General features: G+C 41.9%; 1 protein-coding gene across 3 annotated transcripts; it reads left to right on the forward strand.

The window, feature by feature from the left end:
* Positions 1-1,139: 1,139 nt before the first annotated feature.
* Positions 1,140-18,608, forward strand: DGKE (diacylglycerol kinase epsilon). Of its 3 annotated transcripts, XR_005826035.1 has the most exons (12): positions 1,140-2,123; positions 3,800-3,959; positions 4,437-4,556; positions 5,446-5,589; positions 7,524-7,681; positions 7,981-8,032; positions 8,182-8,295; positions 8,795-8,866; positions 9,428-9,555; positions 10,477-10,588; positions 10,897-11,663; positions 11,707-18,365. XR_005826035.1 is itself a non-coding variant. In XM_040581887.1 (11 exons), the coding sequence occupies exons 1-11, from the start codon at positions 1,666-1,668 to the stop codon at positions 11,086-11,088; spliced, it is 1,710 nt and encodes a 569-aa protein (XP_040437821.1). In that variant the 5' UTR covers positions 1,140-1,665; the 3' UTR covers positions 11,089-18,608. The 3 variants fall into 3 exon arrangements, 2 of the variants coding, with proteins under 2 accessions (XP_040437821.1, XP_040437822.1); XM_040581887.1 differs by having other exon boundaries at positions 10,897-18,608; XM_040581888.1 differs by lacking the exon at positions 5,446-5,589 and having other exon boundaries at positions 10,897-18,608.
* Positions 18,609-19,924: the final 1,316 nt, after the last annotated feature.

Consider the following 19,924-nt stretch of genomic DNA (forward strand, 5'->3'; position numbering starts at 1 on the left):
AGCAGAGCCAGATTACCACTGCTGAAAAACACAGCAGAGATATTTTTTATCAAATTAATAGAATGTTACAAATGAAAACTCATACGGTTCTTCTATTTTCAAGACAAGTTAGTAGGAAACAGGATTATAAATGTCCTTGCTAATAAACAGAGTGTGAAGTAGGAACACAGGTTAACCAGTGTCGTTGCCAACAGCTTGTTTTGGGTTTGAGCACCACTGGCACCACCATGTGCAGGAGAAGAAACGTGTCCCTTTGAGTATAGCGTATGAAACGGGCACCCAGCACGATCGGCAGCTCTCGCCCAAGGGACGTGTGCCACTGGCACTTGCCCTGGGAGGGGACGGCGCAGCCGCCCGCATAGCCCAGCACATGGGGGCTGGTCGCCGCTTGCCGGCCTGGCTGCCAGCCACCCCCTCCTCCCTGCCCGTCTCCTAACAGAGCAGCCTTCATCCCGCCGGTGCCGCTGTACCCGCACAGGGCAAACGGAGCGGTGGGACGTGGCACACGGCCACAGGGCTCACCAGTGTTCTGATTCAGGAAGGTTCCAGAAACGCGAGCACGAGGCCAGCGGGAGGCCTGGCGCTGCAGCGGGCGGCTGCCTTGGCCTGGGCCCACGTCTCCTGCCTTGCACCGGCTGGAGCCCCATGGCCACGGCGGGGAGGGCTGGGGGGTCGGGGGCCATGGAGGGGCCGCTGGGGCTGGGCCGTGCCCCGCTCTGGCCTCCCTGAGCCCCCTCCCTCGGGGGCCTGAGCCCCCCCAGGCTGCGGGGGGGGCGCCCTTCAGCGCAGGCTCTGCGATACCGACAGCCCAAATCCCCGGCAGTGCCGCGCGGTACGGAACTGTCCAAGGCACGTTCCGAGGGTGCAAGGCCCCGCGCCTTCTATAAGCAGCAGCTGTTTATTTTTCGACCTACGGCCGGGGCGGGAGGGCGAGACGGTGCGACCACGCGGCCCCGGGCACAGCCAGCCGCCGCTGCGGGCCGGGCCGCTCTGCATGTACTGTCGCGACAGCCGGTCAACCCCCAGTCGCGATAAAGCGCCGTCGAGCCCCCCCCGCCCGTTTCGGGGCGGCGCCCAGCGCTTGGCAACCGGCCGCTTCCGCTTCCGCCACCCCGCGCATCCCCGGCGGCCGGCGCTCCCCCCTCGGCCCAGCGCAGGCGGCCGCGGCCCGGGGAGCCCCGCCGCTGCGGGGCGGGCAGCGGGCGAGTGCGGGCGGTGGCCCGAGGGGAGGGGGCGTGAGGGGCCGCCCCCCGCCCCCGCGGCGGGGCCTGGGTGGGAGCGGGGCGGCCGGGGGCGGTGCCGCGGCTCCCTCCTGGCGCGGGGGGCCGGGCCCGGCCTTGCGCTTGACCCGGGCGGGCAGCGGAGCAGCCCCCCGCACCTGGCCGGCGCTGAAACCTGCCGCCGGTAGGCCGGGTGCGGGGCAAGGAGGCGCTTAGCCCTAATAAGGGATTAAAAGATGCTTAACGAAGCTGCGCAGCGGCCCCTTGAACTAGGGGGCCGTTCCCGGGCTCGGCCCGCTGCCCGCCCGGCCGGCGTGAGGGGCGCTAGGCGGGCCTGAGGGGGCAGGGGTGAGGAGCCAGGTGTCGGGGGCCAGGCTGGCGTGAGGGGCTAGGTGCGAGGGGCTAGGTGCGAGGGGCTAGGCTGACGCGGCCGAGCTGCTGAGGAATGGCAGGGGCGGCGGGCAGTGGCGGCGCTTCCTCCTCGGCCGTGGCGGACTGGAGCTTGGTGTTCTGGACTCTCTGCTCGGTGATCCTGCCGGTGCTGATCACCTTGTGGTGCAGCTTCCAGCGGTCCCGGCGGCAGGTGCTGATACGGGACATCTTTCGCAAGAGCAAGCATGACTGGCACTACACGGACCTCTTCGGGCAGCCCTCCTACTGCTGCGTGTGTGCCCAGCACATCCTTCAGGGTGCCTTCTGCACGGGCTGTGGGCTGCGTGTCAGCGAAGGCTGCCTCAAGAAGGCTGACCAGCTCTTCCTCTGCAAGGAAATCATGATGAGGAGCGATGGTGGAGCCCACAGCTCAATGCCACACCACTGGATCAGAGGCAATGTCCCGCTCTGCTGCTGCTGTATGATATGCAAACAACAGTGTGGCACACAGCCCAAGCTCTGCGACTACAGGTACTGCACGGGAATTTGACTGTATATGAGGAAAGTACGATGCCAGATCAGTATGGTATTTCCCACAGGGTTATTGGAATGCATTACCCCAAAGAAGAGCCTGCTGTAGTCAAAACATGAAACTCTGTTAAAATTACAACTTCAAGAATGAAATTGATTAAATTAAAATTGATGCTGGTGGGTAATTGGAGTCATAGATGGTGTCGTTGCATCTCAAGTCCGCTTGTTCTCTTAATTGCATGATGCACTACCTCCTGTATAATTACATATGAAAGGCTCTCTGTGTCCAAGAGAGCTTATTTTTTAGGGGGTGACCTTGGGAAGGTTCTAACACATTTGCCATTCCTACAGTGGGTAGCCTGAGCAATTTGGGTGGCACAGCTCCCACTTCAGAGCACCAAAATGTGTGTCTCTGCAAAATTGGTGTCTGCTCAGTGTATCTAGAACAAACAACCATCCTATAGCTGGTTTAAGTTCATTTCTGGGGGTACTCAAAGCTAATGGGAACTTTTAAAAGCTACTGTAATATAATCTATTGTTTATAGGTTAGACAGGTGGTAAGAGTGTTCAAAAAATTCAAGGGACCATTGAAAGGGCTTGCACTTTCATCAGCAAGGCTGCTTGCAAAGTTGTCAGCGTCACACATGGTAGCACATTATGCCAAAATACAGTGCTAATGGCCCAGGTCCTAGGTGTCGTGTGTTACTTCAGCCTTCTCAAAGGATGTCATCTTCCCAGCGTATATGCTACTAGCTTTTGCTTGGCTTCTGTGTGATACTGTCAAACTTCTTGGTAAGTAAGCAAGAATTCCTGTGTAAATGAGCATACTATCAGAAACAAAACCTTGAGAGAGAGTGTGTGTGGGAGAGGAGGGAAGGAGAGGGTTTTGGAGGCAAAGGGAGAAGAAGAGGAAAAGGAAGTCACAGTACATGGCAGATATCAGTGCCACTCTAGTTGTGTGCTGGATTAGTCAGAAAGACTCCAAAAATAGCTTGCACAGCTGCTTAAACCGAGGGTTTGGACGTAGCAAATGAGGATTAACATTCTGCAGGGGCTGGCAGTGCATATTGCAGTCTTTCCTCTTGTTCCGATCTGTTTTCCAGGACAGCTTTTGGAATAGGTCAAAAAGCTGAGCAGTTTTGCATAACAAAATCCCATCAGCCTTGTGCAGTACTGCGTAACCTTTTAGGTTTCAGACTTAAAGGGATGTTTGCATTCTTAAGAGATACATTAGTTAATGTTACTAGTAACACTTCAATAAATTGAACTCTAGTGTTTTAAGTGTGCCCTTCAAGGGTGAGGAGGAGTTTCTCATACAAACTTCCAGTGTAACCTAATATTGCAAACAATGCAGGAGGGTATTTATAGCACCTGGTCTGGGAATTAAAAAGAATAGAATTACTTTAAAACTGTTGGGTTTTTTTCCACAGAATTCAAATGCTTTTCTAGACTTGCAAGTCCATGACCTGGTTATGTAATTTTCCGTAGCCAATACGTAGTCATGTAGACTTCCGAGTAATGCATGGTTTTCTCCTCCTTGTGCTTAAAATGTTACTTATAATGTGCATGTGAACATAAGTACTTTGCAGAAGGTTAACCTGTCTAAAATAAATGAGCAAAATCGATGTGCCTGTTGTTTGAGGACTTTTTTTCATGTATTTTTGTCTTTTTTCCAGATGTGTGTGGTGTCAGTACACTGTACATGATGAATGCATGATGGATTGTTTAAAGACTGAGGAGTGTACATTTGGAGAATTCAGAGACTTAATTATCCCACCATACTATATGTCTACAATCAACCAGATGCGTAAAGACAAAAGAACAAATTATGAAAAGGTAATTGCCTACTGCTTTTTGTTTTTTTAATATATTAAAAAAAACACCCCACACATTAAAACGTGAACTCAGTACCTTGTCAGGTTAATAACTGTCAGGTAAATGTCTCAATGTACATGAAGTAGTTGGAGTGTTAATTCAGAGGTGTTTGTCATGTTCTTAACATTGTAGTCGCAGCATGAGCAAAGATTTGCATTTTGTTACTCCAAAACACTGAGATTTGGGTACCTTCCTTGAATGTTTTGTGATTTTTCTGCTGCTGTGTTCATAATACTGCAGTATTTATCATCCTAGGCACTGTAGAATGGAAATCTTCAACTCAGTGTGTCAGAAGTATTTGTTTCTTGTTTGAATGCTTCAGGCTAATCGGTAGTTTCCTCATTTCAGCACTTAGAGGGGACAGGTTTTGGAGCAAGGCTTTAACCACTTTCAAAAGTGCAGTGTTTGTGTGACTGACTGACTTTTACCTTTTTCCAGGTAGTACCTTACTGCAGAAAACACTGGATGCCAGTAATCATACTGGCTAATACTCGTAGTGGAAACAACATGGGTGAAACTTTACTAGGAGAATTTAAAATTCTGCTGAACCCCGTTCAGGTATTTATGGTGAAAAGCCACTATAATAAAATAAAAGTTTAAATTAGGATAAATGTAACTTTGTTTACACAGTGGCAGTAGGATCACAAAGGAAACACTCATGCGTTTTATTCTTTAAGAAAGAATAGCTTTATTTAGAGAGGTCAAAAGTGCAGAAGGTCCTCCTACTCCCATGTTTGTTACAGTTCTAATACTGGTACATTTTTTTTTTATTTATGTTAATACATGGCAGTAATTCTGTTAAAGATGGGTATCTGGCTCTTGAAACTGTGTACAAATTTTAGAAAATGAAATATTGAGATCTTAATTTGAGACCTGTGTTTGTTTAAATCCTCACTTCACTTGTGAAAACGTCAGTGTTTACAGTTGCTGCTTTGTGTTGCTGCTTTCCCCTTAAAATCCACTGGGATGGTACAGGATGTTGATGTAAGGCAGTTAGCTTCTTGGATTTCCTGGCTGCACCTCAGTACCTTTCCTTTGAAGTTCAAAAGCCAGCCTTAGACTACAGCCTAATAGAAACCACTATGTATTTTGTTTTGAATGCATCCCAATAAGGCTTTAAAGAATAAACCTCTTTGTATGCTATTTAAAAATTGCTTTTAAGTCTTCCATGTGTACAGAATTCATCATAATGCCTCTAGATACAGACTTTTCTTAGGACAGTGTTAGCTTGGTTTATTGGTGGCATTTATTCCTAGTGAAGCAGCTGGAGCTCGACTGTGAATTTGGGAAACCAAATCCTGCTCGTAAAAGTCACGTCGGCTCAGTTGCTAATGTAATACTGTAAATGGAGAATCTTTGTTTTGCATTAGAATGAGCTTCTTGAAGTTGTTTGTCTGTGAGGCAAATCCCGAGCCATGTTCTGTGAACTTATTTTCCTTTCTTCTAGGTATTTGATCTAAGCAAAATTGCACCTGCTAAAGCACTCCAACTTTGTACCTTGCTGCCTTGCAATGCTGTCAGGGTTCTTGTCTGTGGTGGGGATGGCACAGTAGGCTGGGTCCTGGATGCAATTGATGAAATGAAGATAAAGGTATTGTGTTTTAAATTAAAAGATGTCTGATGGCAAAATGAGTTTTGGAGCTACAGAAGCAATACACCTAATCTCTTACCTGCATTTGTTGTTTTCATCTTCCTGAGTAAGCCTGCAGAGAAATACTGGCGGAATTGCTTATTTGTGTTTGGGAGTAGGGGGAAATGCATCTTGTTATGAGTCCCTGTAGTTCAGGAAAAATATGAAAGCTTTAGATTTTAAATTATATTTAAAGTTGTTCTTTTCTATAAAACAAGAAGAGAAACTGCAGAATATTTTATGCGTTGTTCTTTCCTCTTTGTCTAAACAGATTTACTTTGTCGTAAAAGGCATTGCTAATAATGGCTAATGTGCTCTGAGTTCTTATTTCTCCCAGCACGCTCAGTCTTTTATAATAACCTCATAATTTTGCTGGCTGTACTGGTTATATCACTAGTATGTAAATGAGTGCCATAATTTGCATCTGCTCCTTACAGTATGTTCTAAAGAATCTTACCAGTCTGCAGCCTTACCTATTAACAGCAAGTAGAGAAGGAAAAAATAAGCTGTATGTTTACTCTTGATTTGAAATGGAAGATATTCCCATTTACAGGGTACTACTAAGAACTCCTGAGAAAGTTAAAAATTAAGAACAATTACTAGGGCTTTACTGCTTTATGTAATAAACTTTTTCTCTAGTGATATAAGGAAGAAAGTTACTCTCATATTGATATTTTGCTTTTTTTTTTTTTTCCCTGTGACTTTCTTGTTAATAAATGAAATGCTGTGGTTGAAGACCATTATTACAACTTCATGCATAGTCAAACTGAGCTTCTTTGAGAATTTTTATGTACCGATGAAGTAGAAATGCAACCAAGTTGAACTGTAGAAGTTAATGAAGATAAGTACGTGGTTACTTGGTCTTGGACAGTTGATATATTGTCCCTCGGAACCAATATAGTTTGATGAAATCTGGATTCTTTGTTTCCAAGTATTCAGATTGAGTCACATGACACACAACACATTGGAGTTAGATACATACCGTTGAGTTTATCAGCAAAACCTTTCTATTATCAGCAGTAGGTTATTTGCTCCCTTCATTTATCTTGACTCTCAAATACAGGTTACCTGGCTGATAACTCTTCTTGAAAAAATAGTAACCATAATGCCACTTACTGCAAGTACTTTTCACAGCTGAATTTCAAAGGCTGTGGCACATCTGAAATAACTGCTCACCCTTCTGTGGTAAAGAGAACAAAGACCTTTGCTAAGGTGGCCAATTTTCAGTGTCTGCTGCTGTTGCTCTGTGATCTGCACAGGTGATTATCATCTGCTCCATCTGTCGATGACAGCTGGATCAGCGTGTGTATGTGGCAGCTCTGAAGCTTAGGTACTGACTTTCCTCCTTTGACTATGTGAATTTCTGTCTGTGGTTGAATACTCTACTATTACGTGCATCTGTTGTTTTAGACCTAACCTCACTTCAGTCTGTTCAGAGCATTTTGGTGTCTTGTTATGGTTCACAGCCTTGTGTGTTACATCTCGGTGTCCATACCGCTTTCCAGAGGTATGTGCAGTATCGGGGTGAGTAACTTACCACCGCTGCAGCAAGTCAGCAGTATATGATCAGGAAATCAGATGAGAAGTTCAGGCTTTGACTTGTAGATCCAAAGCGTCCTTCTCTTGAAAGAATACTCTGTTTGGTATTAATAATGCATTGTTTCCATATTGTGTTTGTGTTCTTTCCTTCTCACAATTTCCTTCCTTTGCGTTATCCCTGCAGTAAGTACTCAGATGTGCCATCTGCTGTACTAACGCTGCCAGCTCCATTGCTCTGCACTGGGTAACAGGCTGCTGTGAAGGTTAATGATACTTATCTAACCTGAACATTGGGGGTAAAACGGGGAAAATGAGTGCTGGAGAAGGAGCTAATACACAGTGCTTTTGTGTCGTAGGGGCAAGAACGTTATATTCCACAAGTTGCAATTTTACCTCTGGGAACAGGTAATGACCTGTCTAATACACTGGGCTGGGGTGCAGGTTATGCTGGAGAAGTCCCTGTAGAGCAGATCTTACGAAATGTCATGGAGGCAGACGGAATCAAACTAGACAGGTAAGTAACAGTGAAAAGATAAAACCTGTACAACCAAATACTACTATAGCTCTACTGATGTCCAGTTGGATCAGTGTATGTAAAGAAATACAACTATTGCTGAAGGGAACTACAAAAATACTGAGGTAAAAAATTAGTCTTTATTTAGTTGGTCTGTAAAGCTTAACTCTTTCATAATTTAACTAAATATGAATCTCTTGACTTGATGCCAACACATATAAGAGCTTCCTAACTACAACTTTGATACTAAGTGAGAACAGTCTGTTATGAGTCTAAGTAGTGGCTGGGTTTTTTTTCAGGTGGAAGGTTCAAGTGACAAACAAAGGATACTACAACTTAAGGAAACCAAAGGTATCGTTTTCAAGTATAAATACGGATTTTATGGAATACCTGTATGTTTATACTTATTTTTCTGGTTACCTACTTCCCATTAAACACGTGACTCTTAAAACATAATAATGATATTTAATAGGACCATAACTGGAAGTTCTGTCTTACAGGTATTCACAATGAACAACTACTTTTCTATAGGACCTGATGCTCTCATGGCTTTAAATTTTCACGCTCATCGTGAGAAGACTCCCTCTCTCTTTTCCAGCAGAATTATTAACAAGGTGTGTTTGGTAAAGTGACATTGTCTCCTTGTAGTTGTTGACTTGATTTAAGGCTATTTTTTGTTTTATATTGCTTCACTGCCCTACTTCCTGTCATGCCATTTTAAGCGTTCACTCCTTTTTCTTGGGAAACAGATTCCATAAGTAAAACATGCTTCCAGCCCACGCACAAGTGTTGTTTCTTGCCTTTTCTTGCTTGCTTATAGAGTGTGGCTGTTTGGTCAGTTTTTTGTTTAGAATGTCTCATTTGCTTTGAAACGTAATGATTTGAGGACATTGCCTGTTTCCTTTTAAAGTGGAAAGTAAATTTCTTATGCAAATTGTAGCCTATCTCACGAAGAAAGCTTAGTTGAAGGCGTGCAAATACGTTGTGTATGAATTCTAGAAGAGGTTTGCAGAACAGTAACTATACATGAATATTTCAAATAGTCTTCATATGTATTGTCTTTCTCTTACAGTGTTTTCTGTTCTCCCTGTTTGGTTTTTCTTTTTTGTATAGGCTGTTTATTTTTTTTATGGAACCAAAGACTGCTTAGTACAAGAATGTAAAGATCTTAACAAAAAGGTTGAGGTAAGTTTTTTTTAACTTGCTTATTCTTTGGATAATCAGTGGAGTATAAAAACATACAAAAGTTTCGGGAATTTTTGTTGGTTTTGTTGTTTGGTGTTTTTTTCTTTTCAAAAGAAAAGGGGAAAAGCTTTGCAGTTTGCATGTATATGATGTTTGTATAGGATGGCTCTGGACTTTTAAGTATTTTTGATGTTCCTTTTGCGGTCTTCAGCTTACTTCATGGAATTCATGTCTTTGAGCTTAGTGAAAAGTCCTAAATTTTGGCCTTGACTCAGTTCTGTAAGTTCAAGTACTGATATTCAAATAAAATTTGCCTTAGCACCAAATACTTACATAAGTGAGGTTCCTTTTTTGCTTTATTAACAGAAATTTATTACAGCTTAGGATGTCTTGTGAAACCAGAAGTCATTTTTTAAAAGTATGAAAGGAAAACATGTTCTATTTATACAGGGCCAATTTTTCTTCAAGTGGAAGTCTATTAAATGCATAAAGAGAATAACTAGCTAATATTGAATTACTGAATTTGATCCACGGTAATTAACTTGTGTTTGTCTTTTAAAGCTAGAATTGGATGGTGAGAGAATAGAGTTGCCCAATTTGGAAGGCATCATTGTCCTGAATATTGGATACTGGGGAGGTGGCTGTAGGCTCTGGGAAGGAATGGGCGATGAACCATACCCCTTAGCAAGGTACACAGTGCATCTTCTTTTTCCTTTAACAGTTCTTGTAGTGCAAGCATTTCCTGCAGCAGGCTGTGCTTATGTAGCCAGACCTGTCTGAAAGTCAGAAGATTCCTTGTGACAGTAGGCTATCTCAGATTATTTTTCTCATGTTAGAGACTTGGACTAAGTGCATCCCACATATTGAGGGTTTTTTTAAGACTTTTTTTAAATGATGTCTGGCGTGATTTAAGTGATACTGTTGAAGAGGCTATTAAAAATAAAGGTAGGCTTCAAAAAGCAGAAGATATGTCCGCTTCAGAATATAAAAGAGCACATCTTAACGGAGGTTAAAATATAAAGTAAAAACAAAGCAAGCAAAAAATTTGACTCCCATGCTTGAGTAAGTCAGCTGGAGCAATACTAAAGAGAACAGGTGAGTATATTAATTATTTCCTCTTGTGACTTCCTTCCTCAGAGGTCATATCAATATACTTCATAATTCTGTTACAAGGCTTATGATACTGGATTTCTAAAAAATACTTGGGCGAATATTTACCAAAAGCTAAAAAAATTAAGCCATGAAAAGGTTTTCCTGTAGATTAATAACTGAGTGAAAAGACAGAATATTGTACAAGTTTATGGAAGTGAAGTCGACTGTGGGCCTTAAATATGCACAATGAACCTTGGAAAATCATATAATTTCCAGAAGCCAGCTAGGGTATACCAGCTGCTGTATTGCTCTACGCTTGTGTCTTCTTTTATGGCTTCTTTTGCTGTTCAGTGTGATTTGTTGTCCAGCACAAATAGATAGTTTCAACATATTTGTAGAATAACATTAGCCTTCTCTATAGGAATAGTATAAAAGGACTGGGTTTTTTTAGTAATCTTTGGACAGCTATTATAGAGCTCATGAGCATCACTAAAAGAGTCTGTTTTCTTAATTCACAGACATGACGACGGACTTCTGGAAGTTGTTGGTGTTCATGGTTCTTTCCACTGTGCCCAGATTCAGGTGAAGCTAGCAAATCCTGTTCGCCTGGGGCAGGCACATACAGTGAGGGTAAGTGGTGTTTATCAACCTGTTTCCCTAAATTTTTTTTAATAATACGCACTACAGACTCTCAAGCACTCAGCTGTCTGATCTGAAGTTGCAGTTGAGCTAGATGTTTCTCTTGCTTAGTAAAAATTAATTACTTGATAATCCACAGTACTTGCTGTGGTTGGTGGCCTATGAGTGCAACTAATTACATACAAAGTTTGTCCCTGGTCAGACTGAAAACGTGCAGCATCAATATATTGTAGTTGTAAAAGGTATCTTCAGAGCTCCTTTGAACTGCTATGATGGTGTGTTCTTCTGTTTAATACTAGCTGATCTTGAAGAGTTCAAAGATGCCGATGCAGGTGGATGGAGAGCCGTGGGCTCAGGGGCCCTGCACTGTTACCATAACTCACAAGACACATGCACTGATGTTGTATCACTCGGGTGAACAAACAGATGACGACGCTTCCAGTGTGTCTGAGCAAGACCACATTAGAGAACAGACGGATGAAGACGTATAGATGTCGTGGAATTAACATAGTGCAATGATGAACTTCAGCTCACTAAAACACTGAAAGCACCTAACCTCAGATGAAGGTTTATGCCCTAAGGTTCATACTTGTGAATGAACTAGAACTGAGGAAAAAGCCATGCTTTTACGTTCATGAAAACTTTCACAGCTAAATTACCGTGAACTGTTTTTTGCCTTTTTGATTGGTGGGGATGCCCGGCCTTTCTAGGTGGAGCAGTTATTTATTACTCCAATGGCCAGAAAGAGACGCACATTGCAGCCCTTCTTTGCTGTGGAGTCGGATCTTCTGCACATACACAGTATAGATTGCAAAATGTTTGATACCCTTGGAAAGGGGGAACAGCTGGGAGTTTGGCCTGTTTCCCCCTGCTCTGTTCCCCAGAACAGTCCCAGAACAGAAAAACAGACCAAGCAGGATGTGGGCTGGCGTTCTGACAGCAGGCCCGCTCCTGGCTGCCGTCTCTTCTTTGGAACAAGACAAGTACTCTTCTGTGCACCTGCCGGCGCAGTGCCTATCTCATAGGCTTGATGGAGAGAGCAGAGGATCTGGGAGCTCTTGGGAAGGTGGTTGATGGAGAGAGCAGAGGATCTGGGAGCTCTTGGGAAGGTGGTTAGCAAGAAAGATGATTTTGGACATAGTTTCTGGAAATGTTCTGTTAGCAAATGACCTTTTTCATTGGCTTTGTAAGCCATATGTAGAGTACTACTGAGGTCCCAAGTACCCAAGATACAACTTCCGAATAATTGTACCGTGACTTGTACTGAATGATCCTGTGGCTCTGCTTCTGTTCAGTGAGAAACTAATTCTAGTTTTTGTACATAGCAGCATTGTAGTTCTTGAGGAGGCTTTTTAGGGGCTGTTTAGAGGAGGATTTTAAAGAAAAAATGATGATTGGCAAATGTGGGGGTTTTTTTGAAAGCTTTTTAAAGATCTTGCTTCATAATTACCCAAAAATGATCAACAGTAAGTCAGTCTGTTAACTATTGCAATTTTAAGTGTGGAGGCTGAGAGCTAAGTTTGCAGAGGTTAGCAGGTTCTGGCATTCACATGTATAATTTCTCAAAAAAACATGGAAGCATTTGTTTTCCAACTGGCTCTTAGGGGGACAAAGATACCTTGCTGGACCTGAAACTTCATTTCCTATATGAATATAGGGCAAGGAAAAGATTGGTGGCCCATGCTGATAGTAAAGGTTGAGAACACATACAACAATACACAGAAACTGTCAGTTTGACTTATCTGAAGCTTCTCAGGTTAAAAGCTTCTCAGGTGAAAACATCTTCATGGTTACTAGAAGTAAAAATCTGCTTCCTTTTTTCTTTTCTGTTGCAGGTATTTTAAGCCCGCAGCAGTTGAGAGCTATGAGTTGAGGTTTAAAATCTGTCATTCATTTAGTTGAGTCCAGTTGAGTTACTGAAGGTGAACTTCCAGGTAGGGAGAGGATTTATGCTAAATGTATACTGCATAAGCTAAGATCATAAGGAAACTTGAGAGCTTTGGTCTGAACTTTGAATGTTGCTGCTTTTGTCAGAACTCCCCCAATCTTTTTTTTTTTCTTTTCTTTGTTTTGTTTTTTTTTTCTGGTGTTTCTGGTTTTGGTGGTTTTTTTTTTTATGCTAACTGAAAGTGATACCATTGGGTAAAGTAGGCAATGTTTCTAGGTTTTGTAAAATGAAACTGTTTTTCAGCTGTCTATAAAATGACATTTGCATTAACGGTGAATGAACTATTTATATTTTAAAATAATTTATTGAAACCTTGGCAAAGTCAGTATTTTTAAAACCTTCAATTGTAATCCTCTTTGGAGAGCATTTTTTTAACTTGATGGTGTTTGTTGTAGAAATTGTATGTACTAGATCTTAAATACTACTGATTATCAGTGAATTTACAGCTGTCTGAAAATGTGATTAGAGTGTAATGAACTGTAAAGCAGAAGCCATTTGTAAATTCCATATTCATTAGCCTTATACACATCATCTTAGTTTATTGTATGTAAATACAGAGAACAAATTAATAGTTAAATCTATGTAAAAATATCTATACTATTATAGTATACTATGTATAGTATAGTACACTACCTTTTTTTTTAGTTACAAGGTTCAATTTATATTAGCTTCAAAAATCTTACTAGTTATTAATATTTTTTTAATAACTTGTAACAGTATCCTAAAAATAGTTCTGTGCTATGGTTGTGTAACTGTTGTTTACAAACAAATTACAAGTCTCTGGAAAAGCAGGGTATGTGCTATGAAAGGCAGTATTTTCTCAGAGAAATGACACCACTGGCTACTTAATCTAAACTATTCATAAAACAGTTTAAAGAGTTATCTGAAGTTGATAGAATTATAGCCTAAGAACCTTTAACTATTCAAAAGCTTCACTGTGAACTCCTGACATCTAGAAAAAAAATAATCAATGCAAGACTTTGAAAGTCTCCCCTTTTTTACAGTAGGTGAGCTGGCTTCTCTACTCGAGCTTTGCCTGAGTGGGTGCCAGTGACGTTGTACTGTGGTTGTGCCAGCAAGATCCTCCCCCTTACTGTGGCTTACTAGGAGTCAAGTCCTGTCCTAAATGCATGAAATCCTCTTCGGGAACTGTAAATCCATCATTCCTTTTGGAGAAGCGTAGGAGAATTAGAAGTGAAAGTAGCATCTAATGGGGCTCTTGTTTGGGGGGACCCTCAGTAAATGGTCTTGTTTGTATTGGACCGATCATCCCCTTGTTGCACGAGGAAGTTAAGAAGTTTGTTTCACAAATTCACTGTTGGTGATTGCAGCACAAACGATCCATAGCAAATGTAGCCATTGTAAGCATGGGGAAGCCTCTTGTAAAATTGTATTTATGGTATGGAGAATATTCTGTAAGATTGAAGCGCCCAGTCCCAATCAGACATGGGGTCATCCTTCTATTGTAACTATATAGCTGTCATATGCATGACCAAAAAAAAGTTCTTTTTAAGCGTACAGTGTTAGCACTAGAGTCTGTTGGGAAGTCTTGCTATTTTCAACATGCTGTCCTTTGATTTCAATGAATCCTCCTTTCCGCTATGTTGCAAATTGCATTAAAGTCTGGTTTGAGTTACTTTTATGGAACTGTTTTAAGTTTTAGTCCAACTGCAGACAGTAAATGTCAGCAATGGGCTCCCAGTTTCTAACGCTAGCATAAATGAACTTTCCTAATTTGTAATATAGCTGTAGTTGCTTAATGTTGTCATGTGTGTGTTGTGACTGTAAAGGTGTTACATGCTTTTTTAATGTTGTAGGTGCATAAAGCACCAACCAGTGCAAATAGCTACTCTGTAGCTCTTTGAAAACAGATTGGAAACCTGAGAATACTGCGGTACATTCTCTATCCAGAAGAGGGTACCCTGCAGCTGGATCTCACGTCCTGCACTGAAGAATTTTCCTTTACCCTGTAAACGATTAACATTTGGAAAAAGAGTGAAAGCGATGTTTCAAGAAGACAGATAATGAATAATTTCTTCTGGCCGTTTTGATACGGTATACCTTTGTGTAAAATGTACAGGGAGAATAATAACATCAGTTGTCAAGTGCTCGAAAGTGAATTCACACAGTTTTAAGTTTTATTGCTGTATATGCTAGCTTAACTGAAGTTCGGTCCGATTCAGATAGCTTTACTGTAGGTTCTCAGTCCTGTGACATGTAATAGGAAAAACTCGAACTTGCACGGAGAGCCTGTGAGTCAGCTTGCTGCCTTGCTCAAACCTCGCTTGTTTTCACGCCTGTTGAGAGGATGTGTATGCATATTTTCATGTGTGTAGAATTTCTTGTCATAGGCTTTGTTTTACTTCGTGTTTTCACTTCAGCAATTCATAGCAGGGTTAAACAGTTTCAAATATCACCTGCATTTTGGATCTTTCTCCATGTCTGGACTTTTTTAAAAAGGTATCTGAAGCCCAAACTTGCATTCTTTGTCTTCAAAAACAGCTGAGGTGAGCAGCATTCACTTGCATATATATTTTTTTAAGTATGTCTGTTGTGCCTGGTATTTAAAGCAGGTTAAGGTAGTATTTAGAGTGTACTTTTAGCAACAATTTGGAATTATTGCAGTTATTACAGAACATAGTCTTGTGGGTTTTCTACTGCGATGGCAATATTTCTGTTTCAAATTAATTTGGAATTATGCTCAAATTTGAACATTTTTCCCAGCTAGCACTGTTATGAATTGCATTTCTTGTTCATAATATGAAGACCGTATAGCATAATTTATAGATTTGATACTCTTTTTATATGTTCACTTTCGATGTTGCCCCTTCATAGGGTGTTTTGTTCCCAGGTCTTGCTTTTCATAGGCACTAAGGAACTTTGAAATGCCATTTACTTTAGTTAGAAGCTTGAAGTACTTGCTCTTGGAAAACAGACTTGAGTTTCTCCTGGTTGCAGAATAAAGTGCTGCCATGTTTGCACACACTTGGGGAAAATAATCTTGTTGAGACAATGCTTGTAGCAAGAGTAAGTTAGAAGTTTCTTCTGTATAACTTCAGCTGACTCAGATTGAGAATTTGTTCCCCTATACATTTTGTCTTGCTAATGTTTACAACTATTCAGTAAATACTGCTTTCCCTCAGTCATTTAATTACTCATTTCATGCTGTCTCACTACTTTCAGCTAAAAACATCATTTGGGACAGTATCAAAAGCTCTGCTGAAGCCAGGATAGTGAGCCTGGCATCTGTCCATTTTATCCATGCTAACTAGCTCGTCAGAAAACAAAATCGGAATGGCTTCACACAGTTTATTCCTAGCCCAGTATTCCCCACGGTTCGGCTTTTTCAGTCACCATAATCACACCTGGAAGGTAACTAGGAAAGACTCCGAAGGTTCCTGGTCTCCCTGACCTATTTTCAATGTACAGTTTTTGCTCTTTGCTGCTGGAGAGGAACCTCCCCATTCTCCACAGGTTCTCAGAACTGGTAGTTAAAGGTTCTGGCTTGAGTTTGGCCAGTTCCTTCTGGTTCTGCATTATGTTGCACAGAAGCTCACAACTTTTATGGTGTATGCTATTGTATCTCACTGGTTTATAAAAAAAACCTGAAAGCACTGTACTTTAGCTGTGAACGGCATAATGGCATCAATGTTACGATAGTTACTCTTTTTCACTTGGCAACAAATGCTTTTTGGTAGAGCACCACTGTAACCAAGTTAGTTAATCTGTAGGTAAGAGTAGGACACTTGGGAATCTTTGCATGTGTTCTAACTGAAAATCCTTTTTTGTTCTGTATTTCACACCAACTAATGGCAGTTTTCTTCCTTTTGGAAAAGAAGGAGGATTTGACCCTTCAGTTAGGAGTAAACTAGGATATTTTCAGATTTAAAAATAGCAGCATATAACTGATCCTGTTGAATGTGAACCATTTATTTAAAATGCTCTGACTTTTTTTCTGAGAAATGATAGCTTGCTGCTTGAACACAGGAACGAGACAACAGAGATCAGTTGTTCATTTAGCAATTAAGTATATTGAGAGAATTTATGCATTGTCTATTTCAACTTTGTTTAGGTCACAGTTCTAAAAGCACGATGTGTCTTTATCTCACTAGCAGTGCTGAATACCCAGTTCAGGTTTTGGGCATCTCAGGGAGAGACTTGTAGCTGGAGTAAAGCCACATGCCTTGACTAAACCTAGTGATGTTATGCGAACTTACATTATTGAGGTTCCGGCCCTTAACTGTTCAAAAGTGTGAATGTATTCAAATTTTTACTTTGTTTCTTGTTAATACTGCCCTGTTTACTGTGTTGTATACCCTTATTGCTGTATGTAATTAATTTCTTGTTGCATTTGCAACTTGTTTGTAGATTTCAGCATAAAAATAATTTTACAAGTGGGAACTTCCATTGTGAGTTTATTGTGTTCTGTATCTTCAGAGTTTACATTCCTCAAAAGCCATTTTGTCTGCTACCAGCTGTTGTAATCCATAGAGTACCTCCAGCCATCTTCTCTTTGTAGGATTTTTACAGTTAAACAGAATGGATTTTTATTTTTGTAGCTTGTAACTTCAATATGTATAGTAGTTATTTCTATTTAGTAATTAGTGATTAGAATACTGTAAAAATGTTACTTTTAAGAGCGGTAACTTTAAATTACTAATAACTAATTACAAGAAAATACCAGCATGTTAACAGTTTAGAAAAAGAAAAGTTACTCTTCAGCTTGGAAATACTGTGATGCTGTGACTTGGGATTTGTATTAAACGTGTTCATGCATATATTCTGAAGTTGCACTAAATAGGGAAAAAAATGAGCTTAAAATGCAAGTAATAGATCAAAAAGTAGAATTTATAACATTGGGATTTGTTTTTGTTTTTTCAACTGAGAAAGGTGACATTTGGGATTCAGGGGATTTTTTCTTTTGTTTTCCCACGAAAGAGTAAGGAAGGAGTGATCAGTGTACTCTTGACAGAACAGTTGTTTTTTTATGGTGCAGTTTGAGAGATGTATTATTTAGTGCCCAAACATAAGCAAAAGCTGTCTGCACCATTCCTGCCTCAGAAAACAAAACCTCAGTGCAAACCTGTCTGCTCACAGCTATAAAGTATATGAGATCTCACTTGCAAGGAAATAACTGACATAACACTGAACCTCCAATATAAATGTTTAAAGTCAAAATTTGCTAATTTTTTCTTGACATCACGATGCTTTCAAACCCAAATTGTTTTTCCTTTGTGTTTTTTTTTTTAAAGAAGGCAGGTTGAAGTGAGAGGGTAAGGAGGTACTGCTGTAAAACTCTTGGTCATAAAAGCTGGGCAGAGTGTTCTTTATTTACCCTGTAGGCACAAGGTGTGTGCGTGTGGAGCATCTCGTAGAAGTCTGTTTGCATTCTCATCGGCTTCATCCAGTGTTTCGGAGGAGGGTAACAATATTATGGCCCCCTATAACTGTGACGTTTGCTCCAGCCGTTACACGCGGTGGTGTCTTAGTTGAGTAGCTGGGCCAGGTTCGGTCTGTCAGAAGCTGCAGCCTCAGTGAAGTCCCAGCACGGCCCCTGGTTCTGTGGTGGTCTCACCATTAACACAAGTGGGACTGAAGAAACCTTTTGTCTTCAGTCAGTTGTGTCATGGCCTGCCTGTTGTGACTTAGGCTTCCAGAAGGCTCTTTTGAGAAACATCTGCTCCATGTTATTCTTAGAAGTTTGTAAATACAGATTCTTCGCAGCGCTGGCTCTGTTACTGAATTTTCCTAACACGTATTTTTGTTGTCTTGTTATTTGTACTGTATTTCTCTGTAGATTAAACTGTGTGGATTAAAGTATTTCAACTCAGATTTTCCTGTTCCCCACTGTGCGTAACCGCAAACGTGAGTTTTCAGCTCTGCAATAACCTAGTGATGATAGCGACTGCCGGGCCCGCCGAGGGCTGCAGCGTGATGAACTTCGTCATTTTGAGAACGAAGTTGCGTTCCGTTGAATGCTGCAACCGTGCTCCTGCCTGAGATCCCCGCCGCAAAGTCCAGGCGTTTCAAACCTCAGATACGTGAGAATTTCTAGACAACACGGTAATGTCATTCAGAGGCAAAGTTAATACTGTTTGGTAACCGACAAAGATGGCTCGGCAGCCACTTGCCTGCTTCTGGTTCAACCTTCTTGAGATGTTCACACCTGGGGAAGAGCCGAGTTTGTGCAGCTTTATAATGGATGTGTTTAAAATGGTTTGAAAACCCCAGGCTTCAATAGTAAGGTGAACTGTCGAGATTGTCCTCGTCACTGATTTGGGATCTTAAAACAGTTTGTGATGCATGCTATTTAGTCTAAGGGGGAAACAGGCATACGGATTTCTTACCTGTAAAGAGCAATTTCTGAGTGAGAGCTTTAGCAGAAGTTTTGGCGTTATGTGGTGCTACTGTAAGGGAAACGCGGGAGGGCTGCTGGGCACAGGTCAGCAAAACAGACGGGGCTTTCCCCAGCAAGCGGAACCGCTGCTGCACGACGTCCAGAGATAAGTGGCGCAACGCTTGCTCCTGATGGCAGCAGATGGGTTAGTTTGGGCTTTTGGAAGTGAATAAATCCTCCTGTGGGGCCACTTCATCATAGTGGCAGCTCCTTCCCTGAGCCCTCTGTGCTGTTTCCCAATCTCATTTGCATAAAAGAGGGAACGGGCTCTGGCCACAGCTCCTACATTATGCTGCAGTCAAACCTTTTAAAGATTGTTTGTGTGTTGTTTTCCGTTCAAGATGGGGTCAGAGCATAGATATTCAGCAGGCTTTTTCTTACACGGGTAAGACAATAGTTTCACAGAGCTTTGAGGGTCACTGGCACTAATGTTAGTACAAGATACAGGTTTAATGCATTTTTATATTATGCGTGGGTTTATATTATAAACATCATAAATGTTTGTAGAACTCTTGGAGTGAACCGTGCCCGGCACCAGCTTGAGCCTAAAGTTGTGTGAGAAAAGTCACGTTGCAGGTACGTGTGGGGAGGAACACGGGGTCCTGGAAACGCGCAAGACTGAAATTCTATTTCTGTCTTTTGATAGTAAAAGTAAAAATGTAAAATATTTGATGAATGAAAAGTAAAAGTAGTTGTATGGGGATCCAAATAAGATTCAAGGAGTTCAGTGTATCTGAGGACTAAACCTCTGCTTTTGTGCTATCTCCTCTAGCAAATGTATTTTCCTTCTACAGAAAAATCCCTGGTTGCAGAAGCACCGCCGACAAACCCCGCTTCGTTCCCCACGCGGCTGCGGGCCATGCGAGAACACGCTGCCGCCCACACGGTAACAGATGGCCGGAGGGCCCGAGCGCATCGCGCCCAGCGGTGAACAAAGCGGCGGGGCCCTGCATGTGCCACCCAGCAGCACAGCCGCCGTTGT

This window comes from Falco naumanni, chromosome 1 (genome assembly GCF_017639655.2).
Source record: "Falco naumanni isolate bFalNau1 chromosome 1, bFalNau1.pat, whole genome shotgun sequence".
Classification (NCBI taxonomy): domain Eukaryota; kingdom Metazoa; phylum Chordata; class Aves; order Falconiformes; family Falconidae; genus Falco; species Falco naumanni.